Source organism: Onychostruthus taczanowskii, unplaced genomic scaffold (genome assembly GCF_017590055.1).
Source record: "Onychostruthus taczanowskii isolate IOZ18803 unplaced genomic scaffold, ASM1759005v1 scaffold42, whole genome shotgun sequence".
NCBI classification, from domain to species: Eukaryota; Metazoa; Chordata; class Aves; order Passeriformes; family Passeridae; genus Onychostruthus; species Onychostruthus taczanowskii.
This window is the reverse complement of record NW_024501682.1, coordinates 3,880,613-3,904,307: the sequence shown is the minus strand read 5'-3', so window position 1 is coordinate 3,904,307 and position 23,695 is coordinate 3,880,613. Positions and strand designations below refer to the sequence as shown.

Here is a 23,695-nt window from a genome sequence, read left to right as displayed (position 1 = left end):
AGCTAGAAAATGTAAGGGCAACAGAAAGCAGATGCTGTAGGTAGTTAAATGGTAGTTAACTGTTTTCTTTCATGAAGTCCAGATTTCTGTTTATTTGCAGTTGTGTACAGTGATGCATGTATAAATTTAAATTAACAGTCTAGAACAATAGAACTGATGAGCTGGGTTGATGACTTCTGCACTACTCTTGAGCTGATTTTTCATTTATCTGAAAAGTTGTACAATCCTTGGGGTTTTTTCTGGCATCCTCAATGTATTAAAATAGTTTAAAATTTCAAATTGATTTGTATGAAGCAGAAGTACATGATTAATTGATTAATTATTTTCCAAAGACATCATTTTGAATCACCTTAGTTATAGGTGTATGTTCTAAATGTGTTTTTATCTGAAGATTTTAATCTTGTTTCAGAGAGCAACAAGGACTGGGGAAAGGCTGAAGCTATTTGGACTAAAATTCAAGAAGAAAATATTGTTCCTCGTGAGAAGACACTAATTTTATTAGCTGGGATATTTGAGAAAAATGGTCAGGCTGTTCCATTTGAGGTACCTAAGGTAAGTGGAGTTTAACTTTCCTAGATAACACACTTATGAATATATTTCTTCTTATTAAAAAAACAGATGACATTACAGTAATTTAAATGTTTGTTTCTTTTAAAGGGTAGTCCTGAAGGTAGCAGCAGTGCTGCTACTGAGGAAGAACTGAAAATACAGATGCTTTGCAAGAAAAATAAAGCAAAAGGTAACCTGAAATCCACTGTGGGTTTTTCCCCCGCCATGTTAATTTTAAGGTTTCAATTCACTGCAGAGCTCTTCTGTGCAAACTTCCCAGTCTCTGCTAAAAATTGAATTAATTTCTGCATGGACATTTGCCTTCGTATACAGAAGAGCAGAGTGTATTTCAGTGCCATTCTTTGATTTAGTCTGTGATTAATCATTGGAAATCCATTCCTTTCCATCTCATCCCAAAGCAGAGTGAGAGGAGAGGAAATAGCTTTACTGGGCCTTACAAAATGGTGAGGAAATCCCAGAATTCCAGAATGTGTCAGCTTGGAAGGGTAGATCATCTGGTCCCGCCTTTTTGCTCAGACAGTCTCATGCTTGAGCACGTGGACAGGATCCTTGAATATCTCCAGTGATGAGACTCCACAGCCTCTCTGGGCAATCTGTTCCTGTGTTCAGCCACCAGCACAAGTCATACTTAGGTGGAACCTCCTGTGCATCAGTTTCTGCCCATTGCCACTTGTCCTATTGCTGTGCCCCACCGAGAAGAGCCTTGGTCCCAATTAGTTAATTTCTGGTGTTTTCCAAGGTGCAGAGCATTTGAATATTCTGGAAATACCTATTTTATTCATTTATACTATAGTAAATAACTAGGTACCTCACTTGAAAGCGGTATAGAAAATACAATTCAGTATGTTTAAAAATTAATTTTACTGAATGAGAAAGATTTATAAATGCAAGACACCTAGTAATTTTCTTCTCTAAGTATAATCAGTATATATTACGGGTTGGACACAGATTTTTAAGCTCTGAGTTTTTAAAAGAAGAATGTATCAGTCATTCAGACATTTAACTTCTATTGTTAGTGAAATTACCATCTAGAGTTACTCAGTCTAAATATTCAGTTTATTTAGATTAGGGGTCCGAAGTTGAATCTGGACATTCTGCATACTGAGAGTGCAGTATCATGTCATGTGTATGAAATTAAGAATCATGTATTATGGACAGACATCGTGTTTCCAGGAAATTATTCTGCTGGTAACTGTTTGGTATCATAAGAAGATGAGAATTGAAGAAATGTTTTCATTGAAAATCAGATGAAAACAGGGGAATGTGCTTCATGACATTTTCACTAGGAAGGTGTCCTGTGCCTTTGGTATCATAAATGATCAAATGAAGAGCAAGAGGAAACTAAATAACTGCCTTAGACTTGGCAGGGAGACTAGTTTAAAACAAAAATAGAAAATAATATTTCTGTGATAATTTCAGATATTGAACTTAGCAATAAATCACTTCTGCATATTCTTTTATTTAAAGGTGCAATATTTGAGAGAAGGTGGTCTAGAGACATGGGGAATGAAGGGGAAAAAAATGTTCCAACTATGTTGGAAATAAAATTGTCTTCTTGGAAAACTGTTCTCTTGGCCTTAGAAAAAACCTAAAAAAACTAAGTTGTTGCTTTTTTTATATAACAGTATCATGTAATTTTGGTGTGAATGTAATGGGGCAGCTTTTTGATGGAAAAAAGATTAACTCAATCTAGTTATGTAACTATTCAGTGAACTTTCCAAGTCTGACACGTTTTGATAATCTGTTCTCCAAAGTGCTTGATTTATGCAAAGTCATATTTTCATCTTTGTCTTGATTCCTCAGTGTGAGAACTTCACGCTAGGAGATCATGTAACACATATCCCAAACAGTCACAATTGCTGAAACAGATTTGACTGTCTTGAGAACTAAGACTTTCTTGGCAAGTTGTCACTTTTCTAACAAATCTTTCTGCTTGAAATAGCTGGTATAGCATAATATGATTTTGAAACCAAGAAATTTCTCTTTTGAATGCTAATATATTTTAATAATTTTAGATGCCATCTGAAGAAGTAATAAGCTGATAATACCTGATCAGGGATATGTCTCAATTCAAGACTGATCCTGATATACTTCAAACGTGCTTCTTGCAGAGATGCAAAATGAAGTTAAGAAAAAAATCTGAACAGGATGGTCTTAGGACTGACATACACAACAAAATTGATAGAAATATTTTTAATTCTTTGTTGAAGTCATCATTACAAAAACCCTGAAAAATTAAATCTATTTCCTTGTAGAAGGAGATCTTGCATGTTATGGACTGTGATAATTGTTAGTAACATATGCCTGACATCTTGACCACTAGGGGCCAGGTCCATTTCTATACCCAACTGATAAATGTAATATTTAAACACAGGGTGAAATCCTAGTTCAGTCTGAAGACAGCAGAGCTTTTGTAGGAGTCTCTAAACATAAGGAATTTTTGACATAAAAAACCAGAATTCAAACAGAGCAGAAAGACCAAACCTATCACCAGTCAGCTACATTTTTGAAAGTCATTAGTTGCATTTGTAGCTGGTTATACCAGTCAGAGGGGAATTGTTTTTGTTGAATGTCGTTGCTGGTCTGCTGGTACCTCAGATTTCAGAGCAGTGGAAAGAAAAATGTCTTCCCCCTGAATTTAAACTTGATCACTATGAATGCTGGTGATCAGCATCTTGGCAGGCACGAGAATTCATCACATTGCTGCAGGCCAAAATAACTTCAGACCTCTAAGTAAAAGTGGTGGAGGATTTCAGGACCTTTCTTATGTGGTTTCTTCCTGTTGTTGTTTCTTTGCTCTTTTGGTTGACAGTGCAATCGCTCTTGTAATGTCAGACTCTCTTGTGTACATGGATCTGAAATGCACAGAAGTTAACTTAATTTTTACTAAGATGCTGTTACCCCTTGTCTCTGTTCATATATATATTTAACAAAGTTTCAAGCATACAAAGTAGATTATGAATGTCTGTGGTAATTCTAATTATTAACTATTATTAACTATTATAATTAATTATTAATTATTATTGGTGTAGGAGTCTGTGTGATGTAAATAATAAATTTCATGCATAGCCATTTCTGTGCCTACGTTTCAGGAGGTTTTTGTGTATACTTCATGGCTGAAGAAGTTTAAGATGCAAACTGAAAGACATACCAACAGTTTTGATTAAAATTCCATAACACACTGTACTAAGTGCAATTAGTGTAATGTTTCTTACGACATTAGATTCAAATGAGTTGTTTTCATCTTTACTTTCAAAGTAGAGAAAAAAGCTTAATGCTTAGCTGTGAAATTTGTGGTGATAGTCCCACTATTTCTGATAAGTTTGAAAGGTTACTGTGGCTGTGATTTGAACTAGCAAAGGGATTATTTCATGAGTCATTAAAAGAAACGTGCATTCACTGTTTAGATGTAAAAGATCGTTTGTGGTTCTTAACACAGCTTTCTAGCATATGTTACAGCATGGATGGCAGTTCTAGCTGCATGTTTATAGCTGTATAATCTTGTTTCAGAAAAATAAATGACTGAAAACTGTGCTTATCATTTTTCCCCCCTTTTTGGTAACATCTTTTCATACACTGACAGTCATTGTGAATGCATGAAATAAAACTGTTAATCAGTCAAACAAATGCAGTGTAGTTTACTTGCTAAATATCTGTATATTTGTAAATTGTATGTTTTGTATAAATCTTGTCGTAGCCAAATTTGATCTCCCCATATTGGAATCGCCTCCTATATTATTTGTTAAATGCTGTTGTGATCATGCACCAGACACTGTAACTGTATACCCCAGAATTAGGTGTTGCTTGAAAATTCCTGAGTCTTCCCCTTCTAACCAGCTATGTTGATATTGAAGCAACAGCCACATATAAAGGAAGAGCAGTAGCAAACTTTTTCTCTTGTAGAAGTGTGTGTTGATTGTATACAGGCAGTTTTGAGCAAGCTGTGATCTGCAGCTCTGGGCTTAGAGATGTAAGCAAGGGATATATTGATTTTGGACTGACCTGTTTCAGTGAATAAGTGATTTCTTTTTGTGCTCAACGTTCTTGCAGTATGACATTTCCTTTTGGCTTTCTTGCTCTTTTTTAGAGGCCTACAACATTTTCAAAAGAATGCAGGGGAAGGATGAGTCTCATTCTCGTTCCTGTGGCATCCTTATAAAAGCACTGTTAACACAGAATTGTCTTGATGAAGCCCTTGATGTGAAACGCATGTAAGGCTTTTCTTTGTTTGGGGGACTTTTACTGGCTTAGAGAGAGGGTTTAAATTATTTCTGGATCATTTTCAGGTGAGTCCTTATCTTTTAATGGGAAAACAGGTCATGACTAGTGATTAGGAGCTGTGGTAAGAAATACACCAGTGTTTCATAGGGCGATATGCCACATTTTTTTAAAGGTACTAGAGTGACAGTGTGTATTGCTAATAACTCATTTCAAATAACAATCTGAACAAATGTACTTGGCATCAGAGTTGAAAGTCTACCCTTCTGGCAGACTGCCTTTTCCTCTTTAGAGCAATATCCAAACAGACAAGATTCCTTCACTTAACTGCCTGTGAGCCTTCCCCTGAATGCCTGTCCCTGCTGCTGTCTTACCCTGCCCACAATCCCTGGCAGCTGGCTGCCTGCCAAATGCGAAATGGTATGTTTGACTGTGATGCCAGTGGCTAAGAGATGACCATAAACCTTAGATCCAACTCTTACACTTCTGAAATAAATCCAACCTGCTGTCATTAATTATTAGAAGGAAAGGAATCGAAGTAACCTTTAGTGAGTTGTATGATACGGCACTTGCTTTAATGATTGCCTGTAACGTGTGTTCTGGTCAGGTTATAGGCTTTAAAGTGTTGTGACTTGTCAATGTAGAGTTCAGAAGAACAAGAATTTAAGTTTAAGGGTTGTAAGTATTTCAATTTATTCAACTAAAACAAGTCTGGTGGTTGTCATCAAGTGTGCTCACTGAATGAGTACAGTGGATTTGAATGTGCCTGTAGGTGAATTACCTAATGTATAGAGAACTATAAAAAAGCCTAAAAGTTTTTAGAGCCAACTTAGTTTCTGATGTCCAGGAACAGTCTAGTGTAAGATGATATTGATTATTTTAATGTTTTCTTTTAAAAGTGTTTAGATTGGAGAAATGTCTTTCATTGAAAAGTGTTGGAGTTCTGCTTTCAGAAGAACAAATAGTCCTTTTGCAAATAGCTCTCAGCAACTGGGCTCTATGATAAGTAATGTTTGTGCCTGCAGGATATATGGTTTATATTAAGGGAAAACTAAATCCGTTTCTCAAATTGATCTCCCTGTAATGCAAGTAACTGATAAATCTTTACAAATAGAAGCTGGAGGGGGGAGATGTTTTAGGGAGTACAAAAAGCGCTGATAAAATTTAGGTAGTTTGTTTCAGAGAAAATACTCAAGTATCTAAAGATGTATTGGAAGGTTCTTCGGGAAAGAAGCTTGAAACGTTGTACTGAAGATTTGCACATGGATCCACTGCTTCCCTGCTATACAGCTCAAACACACTTGTAAGGAAGATGCACAAGGTAGTGCATAACTCCAGCAGTAATTTGCAGATTGGAAGAGAAGAAAGAAGGTGGTGGTTTGTTCCTAGTATTTCAAGGATTCAGAATTGTCACTTTAGATAAGTGTTTAGATAAGTATAGTACGTAAATTCAAAATTCAGGGAAAAAATTATTTGAAAGACTGAAAAGGTCAGAGATGTGTTAAGCCTCTGAAGTTTGAGATGTTCAGGAGTAAAGTAACAGGATTTTATAAGAGATTTTCTTGGTTACTGGTCAAAGCCAACTATGATCTAACCCTGGTGCTTTTCACAACTCTCCTACTCTGTCTTGTAGCACAGAAGTGCCAAGTAATGACAATCTGAGAAGCTTCTGACAGCTTACTGTTGCATCAAGACAGAAAATGCTTCATATTGGTCATGTTCATGGCATATCTGTGTGGCTTTTTTTCTAGTAACAAAATTATGCTTATATTAAGCATTTTGAAAAGCTTTTAAGTTCTAAGTAATTAATTGAAATAGAGAAAGTGATGGTGTGTGTGCCTGTGATTGAGGAATAACAAATGTGTTTGTTCAGCGTACATTTCTGGATGCTTCAGAATTTTTCCAGCCTCATACTAAAAAGAGATTACTCCTACAAAGCCTAAATCTGTGTGGTGGCCTGAAACTTGTGCAGCTTCTAATTTTTTCATAAAATACAGGAAAGCTACCTTAATTTAGATACATATTACTCATTTTTCTTTAAGTAAATATGTAAATATTTTACATATTACTCATTTGAGGCCAAATTTGAAAGGTAAATAATATGTATATATTCTTACTGTGCACATTAGCATAGACAACAAAATAGCTACTTTTTAAATAGTTTTAAAACGTCCAGTAACTTCAAAATGTCCCTGTGTTACCTGAACTGAAAAATTTCCATGAGAAAGCAATGTGGGAGAAGTAAACAGGACTCCTACACTGCCTTTGAAAGGAACAAACACCAGACATCCCAGAACATTACTGATCTGTTGGTGAACCCAAGTGTAGTTGCTTTCACATTCTAGAACTGTTTTGAGGAATATTTACTGCATTTAGTCCAAGAAGTTTTAAATAGAAATTTAGGAGTATTGGAATGATGGATTAGTTCTGTAATAGTAGGTAACATCTATTTAATCACACTAAAGATTGGAAGATTGGAGAAAGTAAATCCTTTGTTATATGTAATTTACAGTCTCATGCATGAATTGTTGACTTAAGGGCTTTGACAGATGGGACAAAGGGAAAAAAAAAGGCGGAACTGAGCAGTGGGTGCTTAGGCAGGGATTAAGGGGATTGGTTGGGAGAGGAAGAAAATCCCGAGTCCAGTGACTGCATTTGTGAGCCTGGGAGGCTGAAAGTGACTGAGAGGATAGTCATATTGTGTGCAATGTGAAGGATTTTCTTGGGATTGAGGAGAACAATTTAGCAATGACCCTGCTTACCTCCCAATCCGCTCAGCCCCTAAGTTCAAGTAGGTAGGCTGCTCAGTTGTTTGCCACAAGATGATCAGTGAGGTTTATCTTGATTGCTGATATGGTAAATGGCAATGCCCCCCTTTGCTCTGTAGAGATTTTGTAATCTAGAAATGAACATTTGTAAAGTTATCCTTATATATTAAAAATGGGGCTTGGCTATATGTCATTTAGGAGCATTTTGTAGTATAAGACCAATGTGATTGCTGGTTAGTCTCTCTTGACTAATTTCCAGAGTGTTAGAAAAGCTTTAGCAGGGTTACTAAAGTAAAGGCTGTCTTTGCTCTACTTACATGAAGTTTTGTATTACAGGAGACAAGGAATTGATAAGCAAAATACAATTTTAATGTGGCTAAGGCAGCAAATGTAGGATGTTCGCTTTAAAACCTGTATACATCTAGATGACAGAAATTTGAAAATTAATCAACCAAATGATATGGTGTTAGTTCATAATATGCTTTAGTTTATGTTTAAAATATACAGCGCTGAAAATAAATGTTTCATTTTTATTGCTGAAAGAATAGTTTTATATTTTATAATTATGGTGACTATTGAAAAAAGAAGAAAAAGTATCCAGCTTAGGATACAACAGAACAATGCAGGGCATGCAGTTATTTTAGTCATCTAATATGTCAGCATTCAAGAATCTGAACCGATTGTTTAAAAAAAATCTTGTACTTTGTTTCTTTTGTTGCTCACTTCCAACTTTGTCATCTGTCAGAATGCAAAAAAAAATTATCCTTCTATAACCATTGACAGGATAACACAAAAGCTGTCTCCAGGTCGATATTTTGCAGCAATATTTTTAACATACGAACAGTAGTTTTTATAATTTCACCTTGGTGCTCAACCATTTATTATCGTATCAGAAGCATGTCAGTAATTCCTTTCTAAATGTCTGCTTCTTTTAGTGCTGAGACCCACATCAAGGGCTTCACACTGAACAGTGCTGCCAGCAGCCTCCTCATCATATCGCAAGTTAGGCGGGATTATTTGAAAGGTATGTCACAATGCTTGACCTTTACGTCACATTAATGCCTCTGCAGATTTTTCTTGTAACGCCCTTCGAATACTTGGATAAAGGAGTCCATTTAGCAAATTACCTGCTTATCAAGAGCCTTTTGTGGTAGCTGAGAGACGTAAATTACTGTACATGCATTTATAATACAGCTTGAATATGAATGTACTTGTCATTTGACCACTTAGTCCAGTTTCCATTCCATTTAACACAAGATGGGTTTTCTTAAGATGAATCACAGCTCTTCAGACATGCAAAATTTGTACTCCAGAACGAGAGAAAGTACAGGCTTTCAAGTGCGTTAAAATTCACAGCACAAGTCATTTTGCTTTGGAAATTAACATACTTTAGAGCATCTGAAACAATTCCCAGCAGTTGTTTCTTGCATATTGTGTTGGTTGTGTGAGATACCAGATGAGTTAAATTGACTGGTAAATGTGCATGATTGTGAACTAAATGATTATAATATTGATTTAAAAACTTAATCAAATACTTTTTAATAGTTCTCAGTGCCAACAGTAACAAAATACTCTGGTTTTCTTTTTAATGTAACAATGATGATAGTGAAGAAAATGGTGGCCAAAGAGTACGTAACGGTACCCAACAAGACGGTGTATAAAGTTTACAGTTGTTTTATTGTAGTCCTCAGCATTGGCTGCTTTGCAGCCTAGAGATCAACTCCACAGTGTTATGTCCTACTTATTTAGTTGGGCTGTAGAACTCTTGTGAGAGGAGAACTCTGCAAGCAGGTAGTTGTACATGCAGGGCAATGTCTGTTATCTCCATGCAAGTCTAAGTACAGTGTTGTACAAATTCAGTGTATTATTTGAGTTTATAAGGCCTATCAGAAAATGCGCTTTTGATTGTGCCATCATTACATTTCATTTCATTCCATCATGCATAGCTGTGCTAATAACCCATATCCATGTGACATCAGCTACATTAAAATACTCAAGATGAGCATTTAGACACATCTTCTCACTTGTACTCTTTGTTTCCTGTGGCTGATAAACCTGTCTTCTTCCTCGTTCAGTCTCCAATTTCACGTCATTGGCAGCTGTGATCCACTGAAGTATTTGTGAGGAATGCCCTTGCTCCTTTTGCTCTTGGCAGATAATTTTTTGCAGCTTTCAAGGCCTTCACCTGACTTTCCTCTCTGTTTTTATTCTAATAAATCTTCTTTGTTTTCTTTGCCAATATGCCATGAATTTTACCAGTTCTTCCTGAATATTGCATACCAAAATTCTTCCCTTCTTCTGAACATCAGTGATGTTTCCATATCCTGCCAGTCTGACTATATGAGGCTTTTTTAGCTAGCATACTAAATTCTGTCACATCAACTCTCTTCCTTGTTGTACTCTAAAAATCTCACTTTTTGCACAATGCAAAGTTTCTCACGTCTGTGGAATTACATTACTCTGCAAAATTATATTTTCTTTTGTGCACTGAACAAGCTTTATCTGACAATTTTATTGAATAGTCACACTTAATCCTTGTTTCTGTTTTGAGAGATTCTACTTGTCTTTGTCTAAGTGAAGCCTTGAAGATGCAAGCTTCTAAGTATTTCAGCCATACTGGTCATTTTCTAAGGCTCATAGGTTACCCAAAACATTTTTGGGCATGGTGGTTTTGTAGTCTTTTGTTGCTGCGCTCCATTTGACCTACATCCTGTTTTACAAGCAGGTGTAAAACCTGCTTGCTTTACCACTTATATACCTCATTTAGTTCATCAGCATTCTTTGCTGTGTAATGGGTACAGTTAAAAGATTTTATGGAGCCCGCCAAGTGTAGTCCTAAGAGCTCTGATATCTTCCAGCAAGAACTTGGTAAAACCCAGGTTACTTTAAAGAGTCAGAACTTGAGCTTCGTGGTAGAAAATTTGCAGAGTTTATAGGATGGCACTTCGAAAGATGCATGGTTGGTTTTCACAAGCATATAGTTACCTGTAGAATTACCCACTATGCTACTAGTGCCTACCTTCTTGCAGTAGTTCTGCACGTATGCAGCTTTCAAATCTTCTCTGTCCTTGTTCTTGAGAAGGCTGGTTGTACTCTGTGCTAGTGGGAGGTGCACACCTAGTTAGGAAAGAATTCGGACTTGGCACGTGTTCTGAGATTGCTTTTTAAATGTTGTGAATCTTGCCCCCCGCCATCTATTGCTTTTTTTTTTTACCTAAAAAGAAGAATGTGGGGCAGAAAAAAACTTCCTGTGAAGGAGGCTTAGGCATACAGGATGTTTTTTGCTTCCTCTCATGTAAAGGGTAACACTTGGTTTCTGCAGTACCTGCATATTGAATTGGAATGGCAATGCTGTGGAGTTCATGTGGGTGTGTATTATGCTAGAAGTGTTATCCCTTGGTATTATAATTATCATCTGTGATTAATCCTGCCTGTGCTGGTAAGGAATAAGAGATTTTTACCAGAGGGGCATGTCTTTCTCTGTGTGTTTGCTCATGGATAATGTAAATAGACAAGAATTCTGCTTGGAGAAACGAGGGTGGCTTCATCAGCTGTGGGTTTGGGGAATTTGTGGCAGATGGACAGGAGATTGACCTTGTGTGTTTTTAACATATGTAATTGCTATAATCTTAGGAGTTTCTGAGGTAAGGGTTGAGTTCTCAGTTTTTGTCTTTGCAGGGAGACTTGTATCCCATAGTTCTATTTAAAAATTAAATTTTGGGAAACAAAGCTTTCATGCATACTTAAAAAGAGAAATCTCAGTATTATAATTCAGCAGTTTCTGTAATGAACTACATGTTTAGGCTATATTTATTCTTAAATATAAAACGATTTGATTTTTAGTAAAGGAAATTGATTGCGGTTTGGAGAAGTAAAGAGTCAGGACTTCAAAATCATAAGAGAGGATATTTATAACACGCCTGCTTTTCTTGAGCTGGTTACAAACAAATTATTTCAATGTTAAAAGTAGCTTAATACTTTTTATTATGAGATATTACAGCCTTTCAACCTAAATTATTGTTGAAAGTTTTTATTTGTGTATATATAGTCAAGTTAGAATTCACTCTAGTGATTGCAGGGCTTAAAGAAATTTTTTTTCTGTACTTATTTTAAATGGGTAGGATTAATGATACCAGCAGCATGGTGCTTTCTGAACGAAAGTCTGATTTCTGTTTCCCTTATTTCTTTACCATTGTTAGATGCCTTGGCTGTTTTAAAAGGAATGCTTGACAGTGGTGTGTTGCCTACTAGACCAGCAGTTACTGCTCTCCTTGAGGCCCTGGCAGAAAAAGGAGATGTAAAGAACCTGCAAGTACTTGAAAACATCCTGGGAGACGTCATAAAATCAATTGGTTTATCTCACTCACTAGTGCCTAATGCAATTGCATTGGCTCATACAAAAAGGTAAGTATTTCTAGGACTGTGTATTTAATTCTTTTCTGCAATGTGCTGAGAAGTCTCTTGCATTATCCATTTCATTCTGTTTCCATTTTTACAGTGTCCCAGATGTTAAAATTCTAGTTGAGGATAACATGCAGTTCTGTTCTGGTATTGTCTCCCATACAAATTTGGGGTTGAAAATTTAATGAAATACAGGGATAATAACTGTGAAGCATTAAGGTCTTCTTTGGTGCTGTAATTTAGCTTTGATACCTTTGTTCCAATGTGCATGTGAAGTGTTTCCTTGGTGTTACATCAAAAGCTCTATGAAATCTGAAGGCAAAATGGAATTACTTCATCAAATGTAGCACCCAGAGATTATGCATGTAATATATTTTTTTGGGGGGGAGGGGGGTGTGTTGATTTTTTTCAGGGTTGTTTTTTTGTTTTGTTTTGTTTGTTTGGGTGGTTGTTGTTGTTTGGAAACAAAAATCTGCTACCTGTTCCAGCAGTTGAAATATTCTTGAAATGTTATGGCTTTATATTCAAAATGTGAAAGCCAGATGTGTATCTGTGGAGTGAGGTCTTTCCTTGGGGTTTTTATTTTTTTTTTTGGTAAGAAGTAAAGAAGCTTGGCTGATGCTTTAGGCTGGTAACTAAACACTACAGTTTGGTTATCATAGTTATCCCCACACTTTCTAGTATCCTGTGATTCAGCTGTTTAATTCAGTATTGTACTCTGTGTGCATTTCTGGTTTAGTTGTTACAGTGGTTCGGTGCTGGTTTATCCTTTGTGTAAAATTGCATGAGGAAGCACCTGGAGGAGAGAGGGCCAAGTCAGCTTCTCAAAGATACTTTGCAGGAACCAGTCTTCAGGAATCCTACATATTCTGTTGTTTCATTTCAAACTAGTTTTGTTGGGTGGACCTCCTGTGCCTGTAGGCAAAGGAAAGCTGTGGAGCTCTGTAGTACATAACAGATTCCTGGTTGCCTCAGGCATGCCAGGCCACAGGGAGCAGATCTGAGTGACCCTTGGCACACAGTTCTAGTGCATGGACTTGAACGTAAATGAAGTGCTTCAGATGGGAGAGACACTTCATTTTTTGTGTTATAAGCTGCTTATTTTCCTGTATTTCTGTGTTGTAAAAGTGTTGCAAAGTCGGGCTGTGTTCTTAAGATGGAGATTGGTGACAAGAATAAATAAAATAACTTGTATGCAGGTAGAGCATCAACTTTACTTTTCCCATACCAAAACTAACTTGGTGTATGAAAAGGCTGAGCAGTGTAAATGATATGCACGCTATATATTCTTAAATACCTTGCAACTTGTACCTTTTAACTCTGAAAAACAGATTCTTACAGATATTTCCAATACAGTGTTTATTTACTGGTAGATCCGTGTTTCTGATTTCAAAGCATTTTTCCTGTCTTTCACGTGTGCTGTATTGCTGCTTCACCTACAAGCATTCATTGTGCTCAGTTTTCTTTTTCAGTTTAATTAGCTTTTAGAGTGAACTGGTTAGAGATGTTGTCATTTGAACTTTTTAGAATGCTGGAAGTAGAGTTTACACTTCGGTGAATACTTCTTGCATTATTTTATTAGCATTTGCTATATTTAAGCCTTAAGATTAAAAGCATACAGATGTAATGACCAAATGACATTTAGTAATGTCTTTTGCATCCAAAAGGGCAGGCATGGGAGAAATCAGGTAAATAATTAATTGCTTAAAAATACTTAAGTTGCATGCATTAATTATTCAGATACCCTCTGATAATGTTTAGATTTTGCCTTCTAGATTTGCAGGATGCATTTTCTTAAAGCAGCAAGCTGAACTCTTCTTTCTTAATGAGGAAAGTGTGTCCAAAGTACATAAACTTTGTACAGGTCAAAGGCCATTAAAATTATTTATTAATTTATTTATTCATTCAGTCACAAATTGTTTCACTTATACAATATCTGAGTGAATAAATTTTTTTTGGTCAATGTTTTTTTAATCAACTATTCCTGGTAAATACAAGCTTGAAGTAGAAAACAAAAGCTGCATTGTAATTGCTGCTTTTGGTTTAGAAATCTTGATTTCAGAAACTGAGCCAGTTCAATCTCTTTTCCTAGCAATGACCTTGATGCTGCTGTGAAATACCTTGAGCCTCTGCTTATCTCTGGTGCACAGAATCCTGATCAAGCTGTCAGAAGTATTTCCTATTTGTTAAGAAAGGTGTCTGAGGAAGGATTAGAACCAGCTTTGGAAAAATGTAAGTTAATTGCAATGATATTTAAATATTCTGACTCGACAGAGGTGTTATGAAAGAGCTATTACACATAAAACCTGCTCAGTCAGCATAAATCATGCCTGTGAAGTTTACAGAAGAGGCTTTTCAATCAAAGATTTTCCTTATGTACCCATCATTTTGCAGTTGGTGCGATGGCAGAACGAGTGGCCAGTCAGTGTGGAGTTTACAGACCTGTCACAGATCTTTTCCTTCAGTATGTCAGCGCAGGCAGAGTGGATGATGCCAGATCGTTGATACAGGTAATGACATAACAAGAGGTACAGAAATGCTTAGAGCTCTTCAAAGGTTAACTGAGAAATTGTCAGAAAGAGATGTTGTGCAGCATAGGCTGCTACTGGGATGCATTTGAATTACAGTGTGAGCAGCAGTGCACACTTCAGACTAAACCATGGGCTCGTGCCCTAGTACTGAGAGTGGCAGTGCGTGCCAGAGTCAGGGGCGTTTTTGTCTTCCAGTAACATGAAGGAAATAAAGGAAGTATTTCTATACTGCAAATATTTTTCTCAAAGTTCTCTGTTACATGTCAGTTGTTTCTTGCAAACCATTTCCTTGCAACTACTCACCTAATTTCTTAAATGCTGTAAACAGCATTTATCTTACAGCTGTACAGTTTGCAAAACAGAAGCAGGCAATGATTGCTTGTCATGGACTTTATTTCACTTGGCTATAATATTGTTTATATTGCGTTCAGGGTTTATTAAGAGCTGAATTTGCTTTCTGTTTGACTGTCACAGATGTGTTAAAACTCAAGTGTTGATCTCTGGGTCACAGTCTCAGCTGAGTTAGGATTTGAGACAGCTGCATTTGTGCCATTTGTGCAGAGCTAAAGACAAGCCAAGCAAGAGGTGGGATGAGCTGTGAGTGCTGGAAACAGGCTCATCCAAGCAGGTGACAGTCCAGCAGTAAGACTGATGTGTGCATAGGCTCCTGCTTCAAATCAAGGCCTCTTATCATCTCCTGATGGTGCATGCTACTCATTTACCAGTTCCTAGGTATTTTAAACTGTTAAAGAAAAAGCTCTGCTTCATCCATGGCATATTTTGTGATATTCCAAGACACTACCAACAAAGCTGTTCAGTTGCTTCTGCTGCAGAGTGAGATGTATTACTTGTAATTCCCTTACTTTGTGTAGGGCTTTGCCTGACTGGTCATCTTGAATATTAAATGAAAAGGAGACTACAATTTTGCCATAAAACCCTCTTGCTATATAGCTTGAAACATCAAATGCAAAATAATTCTCAGGTTATTCCACTCTTCCTGATTTGTTGATTGCTCTTTGATTGACATGGAATAAGTAAATAAAAATTGAGTACTTTTTTTGCTTTTGTGGAGATAAAGAGTTTTTTCATTTTTTAAGTAAAATCATAGTATTTCTAAAATTTTTCAGAACATGGAATAATATCCATGAATATATTCCTGAATATATTTTTGTTGTATACCAACTGTTAGAATTAAATTCATGGTTCTATAACACACTTGAAATAACATTGTATGCATTGTATCTTAATGGACATTTTAAAAATACCTTGTTATAAGTGGATGTTTACAGGTAAGCTTGAGTCTGAACTTCTGTGTCTAGGAGAAAAATAGGGGATTCTATGGCTCAGGAAAAACTTTGAGCTGTGTTAAACATTGGTGACTGCTATGTGGATCAAGTATTCCACTAATAGGAATCCACTAACTGGAGGATAGGAATAGTCACTCTCCATTCTTATATTTTGGAAAGTAAACAACAATCTAAATGAACTATTTTGCTTGTAATCTAAAATATTACTATATACATGGAGACTCCTTGCTTTCAGAAATGCATCTAAGAGTCTATTTAAAAGTTTATGAAACAGCTGCAGTGTCTGCTACTGTCTGGAAGGTGAATGCTTTTACTGATGAGAGTCAAAAAGGATTTGATATTTCAGGATGAAAGGGAGCTGTGAATAACATTTCTCAAACTAGACTCTTTCCTCTTAGAGCAGTTAGTGGCAGTAGGTAAGAACGGCTAGAATTGGTCATAAAACATTCCAAGTTTCTCTCATCAGTGCTTTGCCCCAGTTTAGCACCATAAAGCCACTTCTTGTCTGTTTGCCTAAAGGAAGGAACCTTCATACCATTTCACCTGAACTTTAAAGAGCTTGTAAACCAAAATGCTTATACAGAATGGCTTAACCCAAATTTTCTTACTTTCATATGTCTACAATACTAGTTGAATATAGGAAAATTATGCTATGTGTTTTCATATGCACAATATTCTCTTTCGCCTGTGCATTTTGGTACTGATATCGTACAGCTGGTAAAAATACCACACTGTGCATTTTTCTAAGACTGACATCTTTGAGGAACATACACTTAGTATTGTCTTGTATATTTTATTTTGTCCTTGTTTCTAAAGTAAGATTGATTTTTGATTTTTATCTGGTCTGTCTCAAACTTTTCTAAGTTCAACTTCTCTCTCTCAAACCCTGTCTGTTGCAGTTAAAGCCTTTTATAAAATAGAGAGATTGAAATCAGTCCTTTGTATGCATAAGTGTAGGTAATTATACTTTAAAGAGAACTTGCTTTGTACATTTTAATTTTTATAAAGAAACGAGCAGTTATCTCCCTGACACCTTATTAAATGTATAATTAACCTTATGATCCCTAGCTCACTTGTGAATGCTTGGCAGTATAATTGGAGAGGAATAGTGTTTCTCTTTTTCATTCTTTTGCAGTCCTAAACCTCGTTTTTGTGGTATATTGAAATATTAGTTTAATTCTTTCCCCTGTTGTTTTAAACAAACTTTATCTCTACCATTTTAAAAACGTCTACCAATGAGGTGCGTCAAATGAACTTGGTTTGTGGTTGGTTTTTTGGTTTTCTTGTCAAACTAATATTCAATTATTTACCTTGTAAATTGGTAATATGTTAGTATATTGTTTTAAGCATCTGTAATTGGAAATTTTCACCTTAGTAGTTTTGTTTAGCTGTAACCTACTCATGTCTGTTACATTATTCATTTCTTTGTCTTCAGAGGTGGGATGCAATAGTTCAGGAGAAGAGAACTTTAGGGCGTTTTATGGCTAAATCAGCATCTCGCCCTGGACAGGTACAATATTTTTTTCATGTATACAATTTTATATGTCGCAAAATACTGTTTCATCAGCCTTTGTTAAAGTGTTTTGAACTTTACAGGTGACAGCTTTACTGGGTTTCTTGGGGAGAGGGGAGGTTAATTTGCAGAGCTGGTTATATTTAAAGAACAGTTTGTATTTGAAGAACAGTTTACATTATGGAGCATGGTGGAAGGGAGGGTGTATTTAATATTTTTCTGTTGTTTCAGTTATTTCCTGCATTTTCCATGTTACACTGTACATCCTACAAACATTGTTCTTAGAATGTTTTACTGCATTATCCAGTTCAATATCACAACCTGAAAGTCCTTATTTTATTGGCTAAATTGTATGAATACAAATACAAGTTAAAACCTCAGCCTCTCTCTGATGATAAAATGCCTCTGTGTTTACATTAAAAGACACATTTCATAGTACTTTCTAAGGTGGTTTGGACATGTATCTAGTTGGAACATATGTTTAGAGTCCTGGCTTTGTCCTCATTCCCTGTAATTTGAAATGCTCTATTTATATGCTTGCTCTACTCCTATCCCTCCTTCCTCCTATTGCCCCCTTAAAGTAAACAAAAAACCCCAAAACAAATAAAACACAAATCCAAAGGCCAACAAAGAAACTCCAACCCACACAAAAAAGCCTTAGAACACACAAAAAAAATCAAACCCCCCCCCCCCCCCCCCCACCCCTCAAACCCAACATTGAACAAGAACCAAAAAAACCCTGAAATACACACCCAAGCAAAACCATATGGATTTCTCTGTCATAGAGGAGCAGCATCAGGAGACATCTAGCACTCAAACTAGAATAATTTTTTTTTTCAAGTGAGCCAAGTGCGCATTTATGTTTTGTGGAAATTGCCATTAAATACTAGTAGATTTAAAGTTCTTCTGAAGTGATGATGAGAAATATAATGTGACAAACACTATTGTTTGGTGTCTATAAGAAGGAACTAAAAACGTGTAAGTTTCCCAGCTCATCAAGCAGAAATTTTACTAACACATCAAAGTTGGTAGTGTGTGATAAAGATGTTCTTAATTTCAATAAACTGCTTTTAATTTAAAACCTAAGCATTTTTGAAACTGCAAACAGAGGCTTGAGGGAAGGAGGCTCCAAATTTAAGCACATCAGTTGTGACTCCTTTCAAGCATTGATCATAGCTACCATTGACCTCTAGGTCATTGAAGGATGCTGAGTGTTTTGCAGTTTTCCTAAATTTGTTCAAATCCTGCCATACTCTTACTGATACATTAATTGCCTACCTGAAAAAAAAGACACTAATGTTTAGGATTCTTGAGTGTGGATTTTAGACCCTTATTACATTAATTACATTTTGTGCTTCATTTCTTTTACTATTTCATATCTGCAAAATTTTAGGTAGGAAATTATTGTATATACTTTGAGTCACACAGTCCATTCTTTGTTACCAATACAGTTTATCTCACTTTAAAAATGTGCAATCACTGTTCTGAATTTGGTGACTTTATTTTATTCTTTAAGATTTCAAGTTCATGGTTTTTTTGTGTGTGCATTAAATCTGACAGGCAAAGAGGATCGAGGGGCTTCTAGAACTGATTCCTGAGCATCTCGATCCGACAGTGGTGTACCGGTACCTCTTGAGATGTTATGGTAAGTGATGCTCCTTGGAACAGTGTTTGAGTAAGAACTCTGGAGACATTCAGAAAGGTCTTGCAAGCCCTTACTTGCTTTACAGTTCAGGTCATAAAGAGGTGCAGGGGGGTTTCCTGAGGTTTTTCTTGTTTAAGTCTGTTTGGTTTGTATGCTGTCCTGGCTGTTAGGATGGAAGAGCAAGCAGCTGACACAAGCCATGAATCCTTTACTTAGAACCTAAAGTAGGGGCTTCATGGAATAAGAAAGAATCCACCCTAACCCATGGGAGAAAATGCTGTAGAAATTAATGGCTTTTAAAATGAATGTAGCTTTTCTCCCCACAAAACTTGCAGTAATATTGGTTCCTTTTATGTATGCGTGTGTGTATGTTCCAAAATCATGTGATTTGTTCTATCAGTAATGCAAAATGATCTTATTGTTATTAGTGTGAATTATTTATGCATCTTGTAATGTAGCCAAAGTTAGTATTCCAGATGCCATCATTTGAATTTACATAAATTGTTGAAGTACTCATCAGTTCTCTTTATAGCTGAAGTCAGCACCTCTAAAAAAGTCAAGTTTTTTGTTTGTTTATTTGCAAGACTCACTCTTGAAAAACCAGGACATACAGCTCCTATGGCAATACTCAGTTGGAAGCTTGCCTCTCTGTGCTGTAGTGTCCTTTGCCTTGTGTACTCTGATAATGTCCTCCAGTTTTATTACAGGGAGTAAATCCTTTTCACATGTGTTACAAGCAAAAAAGTAAAAGGATGAAAGCCCTTGTGCACCAGTCTATCACAGAGGAGATAGATAAATAGGAATAATTAGATAAAGCACTTGAAACACAAATCCAAGATACAGTGTTAAAGGAATACAAACTTACTTATTTGAATCAAATTGCAGAAGTACTGTTGTTGTGATAAGGCACGAAATGATGACACAGACACTGCTGCTCTCGAGGGGAACAAAAAAGAAAAAACTTTATTTTCTGACTCCAACATTTATAGTTTTCCAAAGGTGACAGTGGATTGGAGGGTGACAGTGCCACCTCTCCAATGCCACTGGACAGACCAAGGGTCCATCAATTCTCTCCCCCTCCATGAAAGAATGCAAAACATAGGTTATTTACAGAACCGTGTGTGAGAAAGTTTGTTGAAAGAATGTAAACATCAGAAGGCTTAACAAAGTCTTACAAAATCAGGGCGACATACTGTGATGTGTTATCTTAACTTTAAAAATTTGCTTGCTTAGTAACATTGCAAAGAGCATCACTACCAAAATTGTTTAGCCCTGTAACAGATAGGTTCAGGTTCACAGCAGGGTAAGTTTTTTAACATGTTTTTGTAAAACAAAAAATTGCCCTTTTGTCACTAGCACTGTCCTTGCTGCTTTATGCTGTCATTAGTCCTCTGCTGCTTTTACCTCAGTAAAAATTCTGTAAGTGAACTAAGCTTTTCACTATCCTTCCTAACTAAGGGATGGTATAGCAGTTTCATAAAGAGATTGCAGAGAATCAGTCACCTGCCCTACCATACCTGCAGCCATGGTTAGAATGTATTGAACGTGTGAAGCTGCACTCTGTATGAACAGAGGCTTGCTGTACTGTCTTCAGGCAGAGATGTACCTGGCTCCTAGCAGGTCCTAGAGGAGACAGTACCAGCATGAAGAGTTTTAAAAGGTGTTCCCAGGTTATTTTGTGCAAGCATCTTACCTGTATGAGACATTGATCATGTGACTGTTAAAGGGATCATCAGCAAAATATTTAGCACAACTGAAAATGAGAAGGCTTAGATTGTGCTCTAGCCATGAGGGTTAGAAATAAGATCTTTTAAATCCACGTTGGTGGGTTTTTTTAATTTTAAAGTTAGTAGTAAGCTTTCAAACATGATTTCTTGTTTTGCACCAAATCCAACCTTGTATTAACATAATTTTTGAGTGAAGAAATTATTCGCCTTTCAGGCCATTGTTATTTTTAATTAGAAAAGGCAATGAAACGTGGCAGAAGATTGTTGTTACTGCCATTGGTTACTGTTTCTAATTAACAAAAAAATGGTCAAATAAAATTATAATTGTTTGTGTTTAGCAAAGATATAGTAGGACATAGATCACAGCTCAAAAAAAGTTTGATCATCTGTCAGGCATCCATGATGGAACAAATAAAAGGACCGTTTCTCCTGTCCTTGCCCTGAGATGAGATCCACTGCCAGGGCTAACTTTCCTTCAGTCTGGTGAGATGCACAATCCTTTGCTGTATACCTTTTAGAAAAAAAAAATCTGTAAAATCATGATTGTGTGGTCCATTAAATGCAATCTAAGTATTAGCTCTTTTTGTTGGTGTTTCTCATAAAATAAACCTATTTTAAAGTTGTAGAAAGTTAATGATTTCTATGCTTTCATTAAGCTGTCATTTCATGCAGTTTTTGCAGTAGCCTCCCACATTCAAAAAGGAGCTCAGCCACTTCCAGATATGAGTGGGAAGCTTTTTCTCATGAGAAGGGGGCACAGGCTATCCATTTCTGCACAAGGCTTTTTTTTTTTCCTTTATGAACCATTGCTTTTATAGCTCCTGTGGTTGCAAAGATGATGTTTCCAAATGTGAACAAGTAAAACCTGAGACAGCTCCCATACTGCAGGTGTTTGTGTTCTCCCTCCCAGGCAACAGAATGAATTTAACTGGACATGATGGCTTCCTTGACGTTTACAAGGTGCTAGGAACTGTTGTACTGCTTCTAGGACCCTGGGGACAGCAGTGAAACTGTCAGGGGTCGCTTCAGTTTCATCCCAGTGCTTCCCAAGCAAATGTCTGAGCAGCAGTCGATGGTTAAGCATGAGTGAAAACAGGTGGAAAGAGAAACAAGTAACCACTGAGATTTTTTGGGTTCTATTTTTTTCCTCAGAATTGGATGGGGATGTTGCTTCTGTAAAGGCTACGTATGAGAGAGCAAAAGCGAAGAACATAGAGCTGCACGAGATCTCTTTGAAATCTCTAGCAAATTTTCTGAAGAAAGTAGGAGAGCCTGTCCCTTTCACTGAACCCCCTGTGAGTATTTCCTAATTAAGAAATAGAGCTGCAGACTTGTTTATGTTCAGTATTAATAAAACAAGTTGCATGAATAATTACGGTGGGACGAGGTCTCTGCAGAGACTCCTCAAAGGAGGTACTGTGTGAAGTCCTAGGTGTTGTGGGAGCTGTGGTAATTTTGCATTGGATTTGACTTGAGGAAATAAAACCTCTTGGAGCTTATGATATTTAAACTACCTCCTTCTTATCAGGCACTCATCTACAGGTGTACCTTTATCAAATCTCCTTGGGGCATTTTTCTAAGCAATTGGACTTGAAAAAGCGTGTAGAATGTGTGCTCCAGTAACAATTAATGGCTTCTAGTTTTCATTAATTGGTGTTTTGTGTCTGGTGTAAGTTGTTGAGCTAGTAGGATGGAATTTTAGAGCTGTAGCAATTACTTTCCTGTTGCAGCTTTGCTTCTAGCTGCCCTTCCAAGATACCTATGCAGCTGTGCAAATATGTGTTACTTGAGGGTGACAAATAGCATGATATTGTATCTGTAAAGATTGCAAATCATTCTGCATCATTCCTTTGACTAATAGTCTACTAGTACTGTTTTTGCTAAGCAGATTTTGAAGACCTTCTATTTTCCATTATCTAAGCAACCTTTTTATTGCAATTTTCTCACCACTTTTTATATTCTAAAAAAATGTTCTATAATTCTGTAAAGACTGGCTATATACTGTTTCTCTATATTGCTTCATGATAAATGTGATTTTTCTAATTTGGAAAGAATTGGAGAAAATATTGGCGCAAAATATTTAGTTTACGTTTTCAATGACTATGGTGGGTTTTTTCTGCAGCTTTACATAGTTTATAATCTGAATTTTTATTTGGAATGTAAATTTAAAACATAGAATGTCTGTTTCTTACATGTAGCTAGAGAAAATAAGGGTGTTTTTTCCAAGTCACTGGGATGATTCATTTCCCTGTTCAATTTTTCTCTAATGCAGCTTGGTCTTTAAAAGCGTTTCAATTTTTTTGACACAATTGCAGATTGAAGTTAAAAAGTATTTTCATTTTTAAAAAGAAATTGATTATATTATTGCATTTAGTAATAGAAGCTTCATTATGCATTTTTGGCAAGGTTTTCCTTTTCCTTTTATTCACTCTCTCTGGTATTTCTCCTAATTATACAGACTTCAATACAGATGTAGTTTTGCATGACAGAGAATAATAGATTTTTGTCAGGACTAAGTAAGACTTAGTTCAGAATTAGTAACTTCTCAGTTGAAACAAGATTGAACTTGTTTATTCCACTCTGTTTATAGGAGAGTCTCAAGTTCTATGTGGAAACATGGAGGAACAGAAGATCGGCAGCATCATGAACAGACAGTTTTATGATTTAGTTGTTTATGAAATTGTTTAAATACTACATTCAATAAAAACTTTAAAAAGCATGTTATGTGTAATTTTTAATTTAAATCTGTGATTAACATCACTTTCCGTAACTGTAGTTGATAGAAACATTTATTAATAGAAGTGCTTTTAAAATTGCTAATGAAATATCAAGGTGCAGCCCTCTGAGATACTTCCATTTTCATGTATGATTTGCTGTAAACTCAATTGGTTTTTTGTCCCTGTGGATTTGCCAGATATATGTATATCAAGAAAGTTGCTAGAGGGGTACAGAACTGTAACTGAAGGAGACTGTCTTATCCTTGTTTTTTGCCTGGTCACTGTACTTTGGGGTGAT

General features: G+C 36.3%; 1 protein-coding gene across 2 annotated transcripts in view; it reads left to right on the top strand.

Moving 5' to 3' along the window:
- LRPPRC (leucine rich pentatricopeptide repeat containing) overlaps positions 1 to 23,399 on the top strand; it is an 84,653-nt gene extending 61,254 nt beyond the window's left edge. For both annotated transcript variants that reach the window (XM_041413596.1, XM_041413595.1), the window contains exons 28-38: positions 410 to 552; positions 658 to 739; positions 4,658 to 4,781; positions 8,492 to 8,580; positions 11,756 to 11,960; positions 14,050 to 14,189; positions 14,352 to 14,467; positions 17,231 to 17,305; positions 18,869 to 18,953; positions 21,833 to 21,975; positions 23,271 to 23,399. In XM_041413596.1, the coding sequence (XP_041269530.1) occupies positions 410 to 552; positions 658 to 739; positions 4,658 to 4,781; positions 8,492 to 8,580; positions 11,756 to 11,960; positions 14,050 to 14,189; positions 14,352 to 14,467; positions 17,231 to 17,305; positions 18,869 to 18,953; positions 21,833 to 21,975; positions 23,271 to 23,327 (1,259 nt within the window). In that variant the 3' untranslated portion in view covers positions 23,328 to 23,399. The remainder of the gene's footprint in view (positions 1 to 409; positions 553 to 657; positions 740 to 4,657; positions 4,782 to 8,491; positions 8,581 to 11,755; positions 11,961 to 14,049; positions 14,190 to 14,351; positions 14,468 to 17,230; positions 17,306 to 18,868; positions 18,954 to 21,832; positions 21,976 to 23,270) is intronic.
- The last annotated feature ends 296 nt before the right edge of the window (positions 23,400 to 23,695 follow it).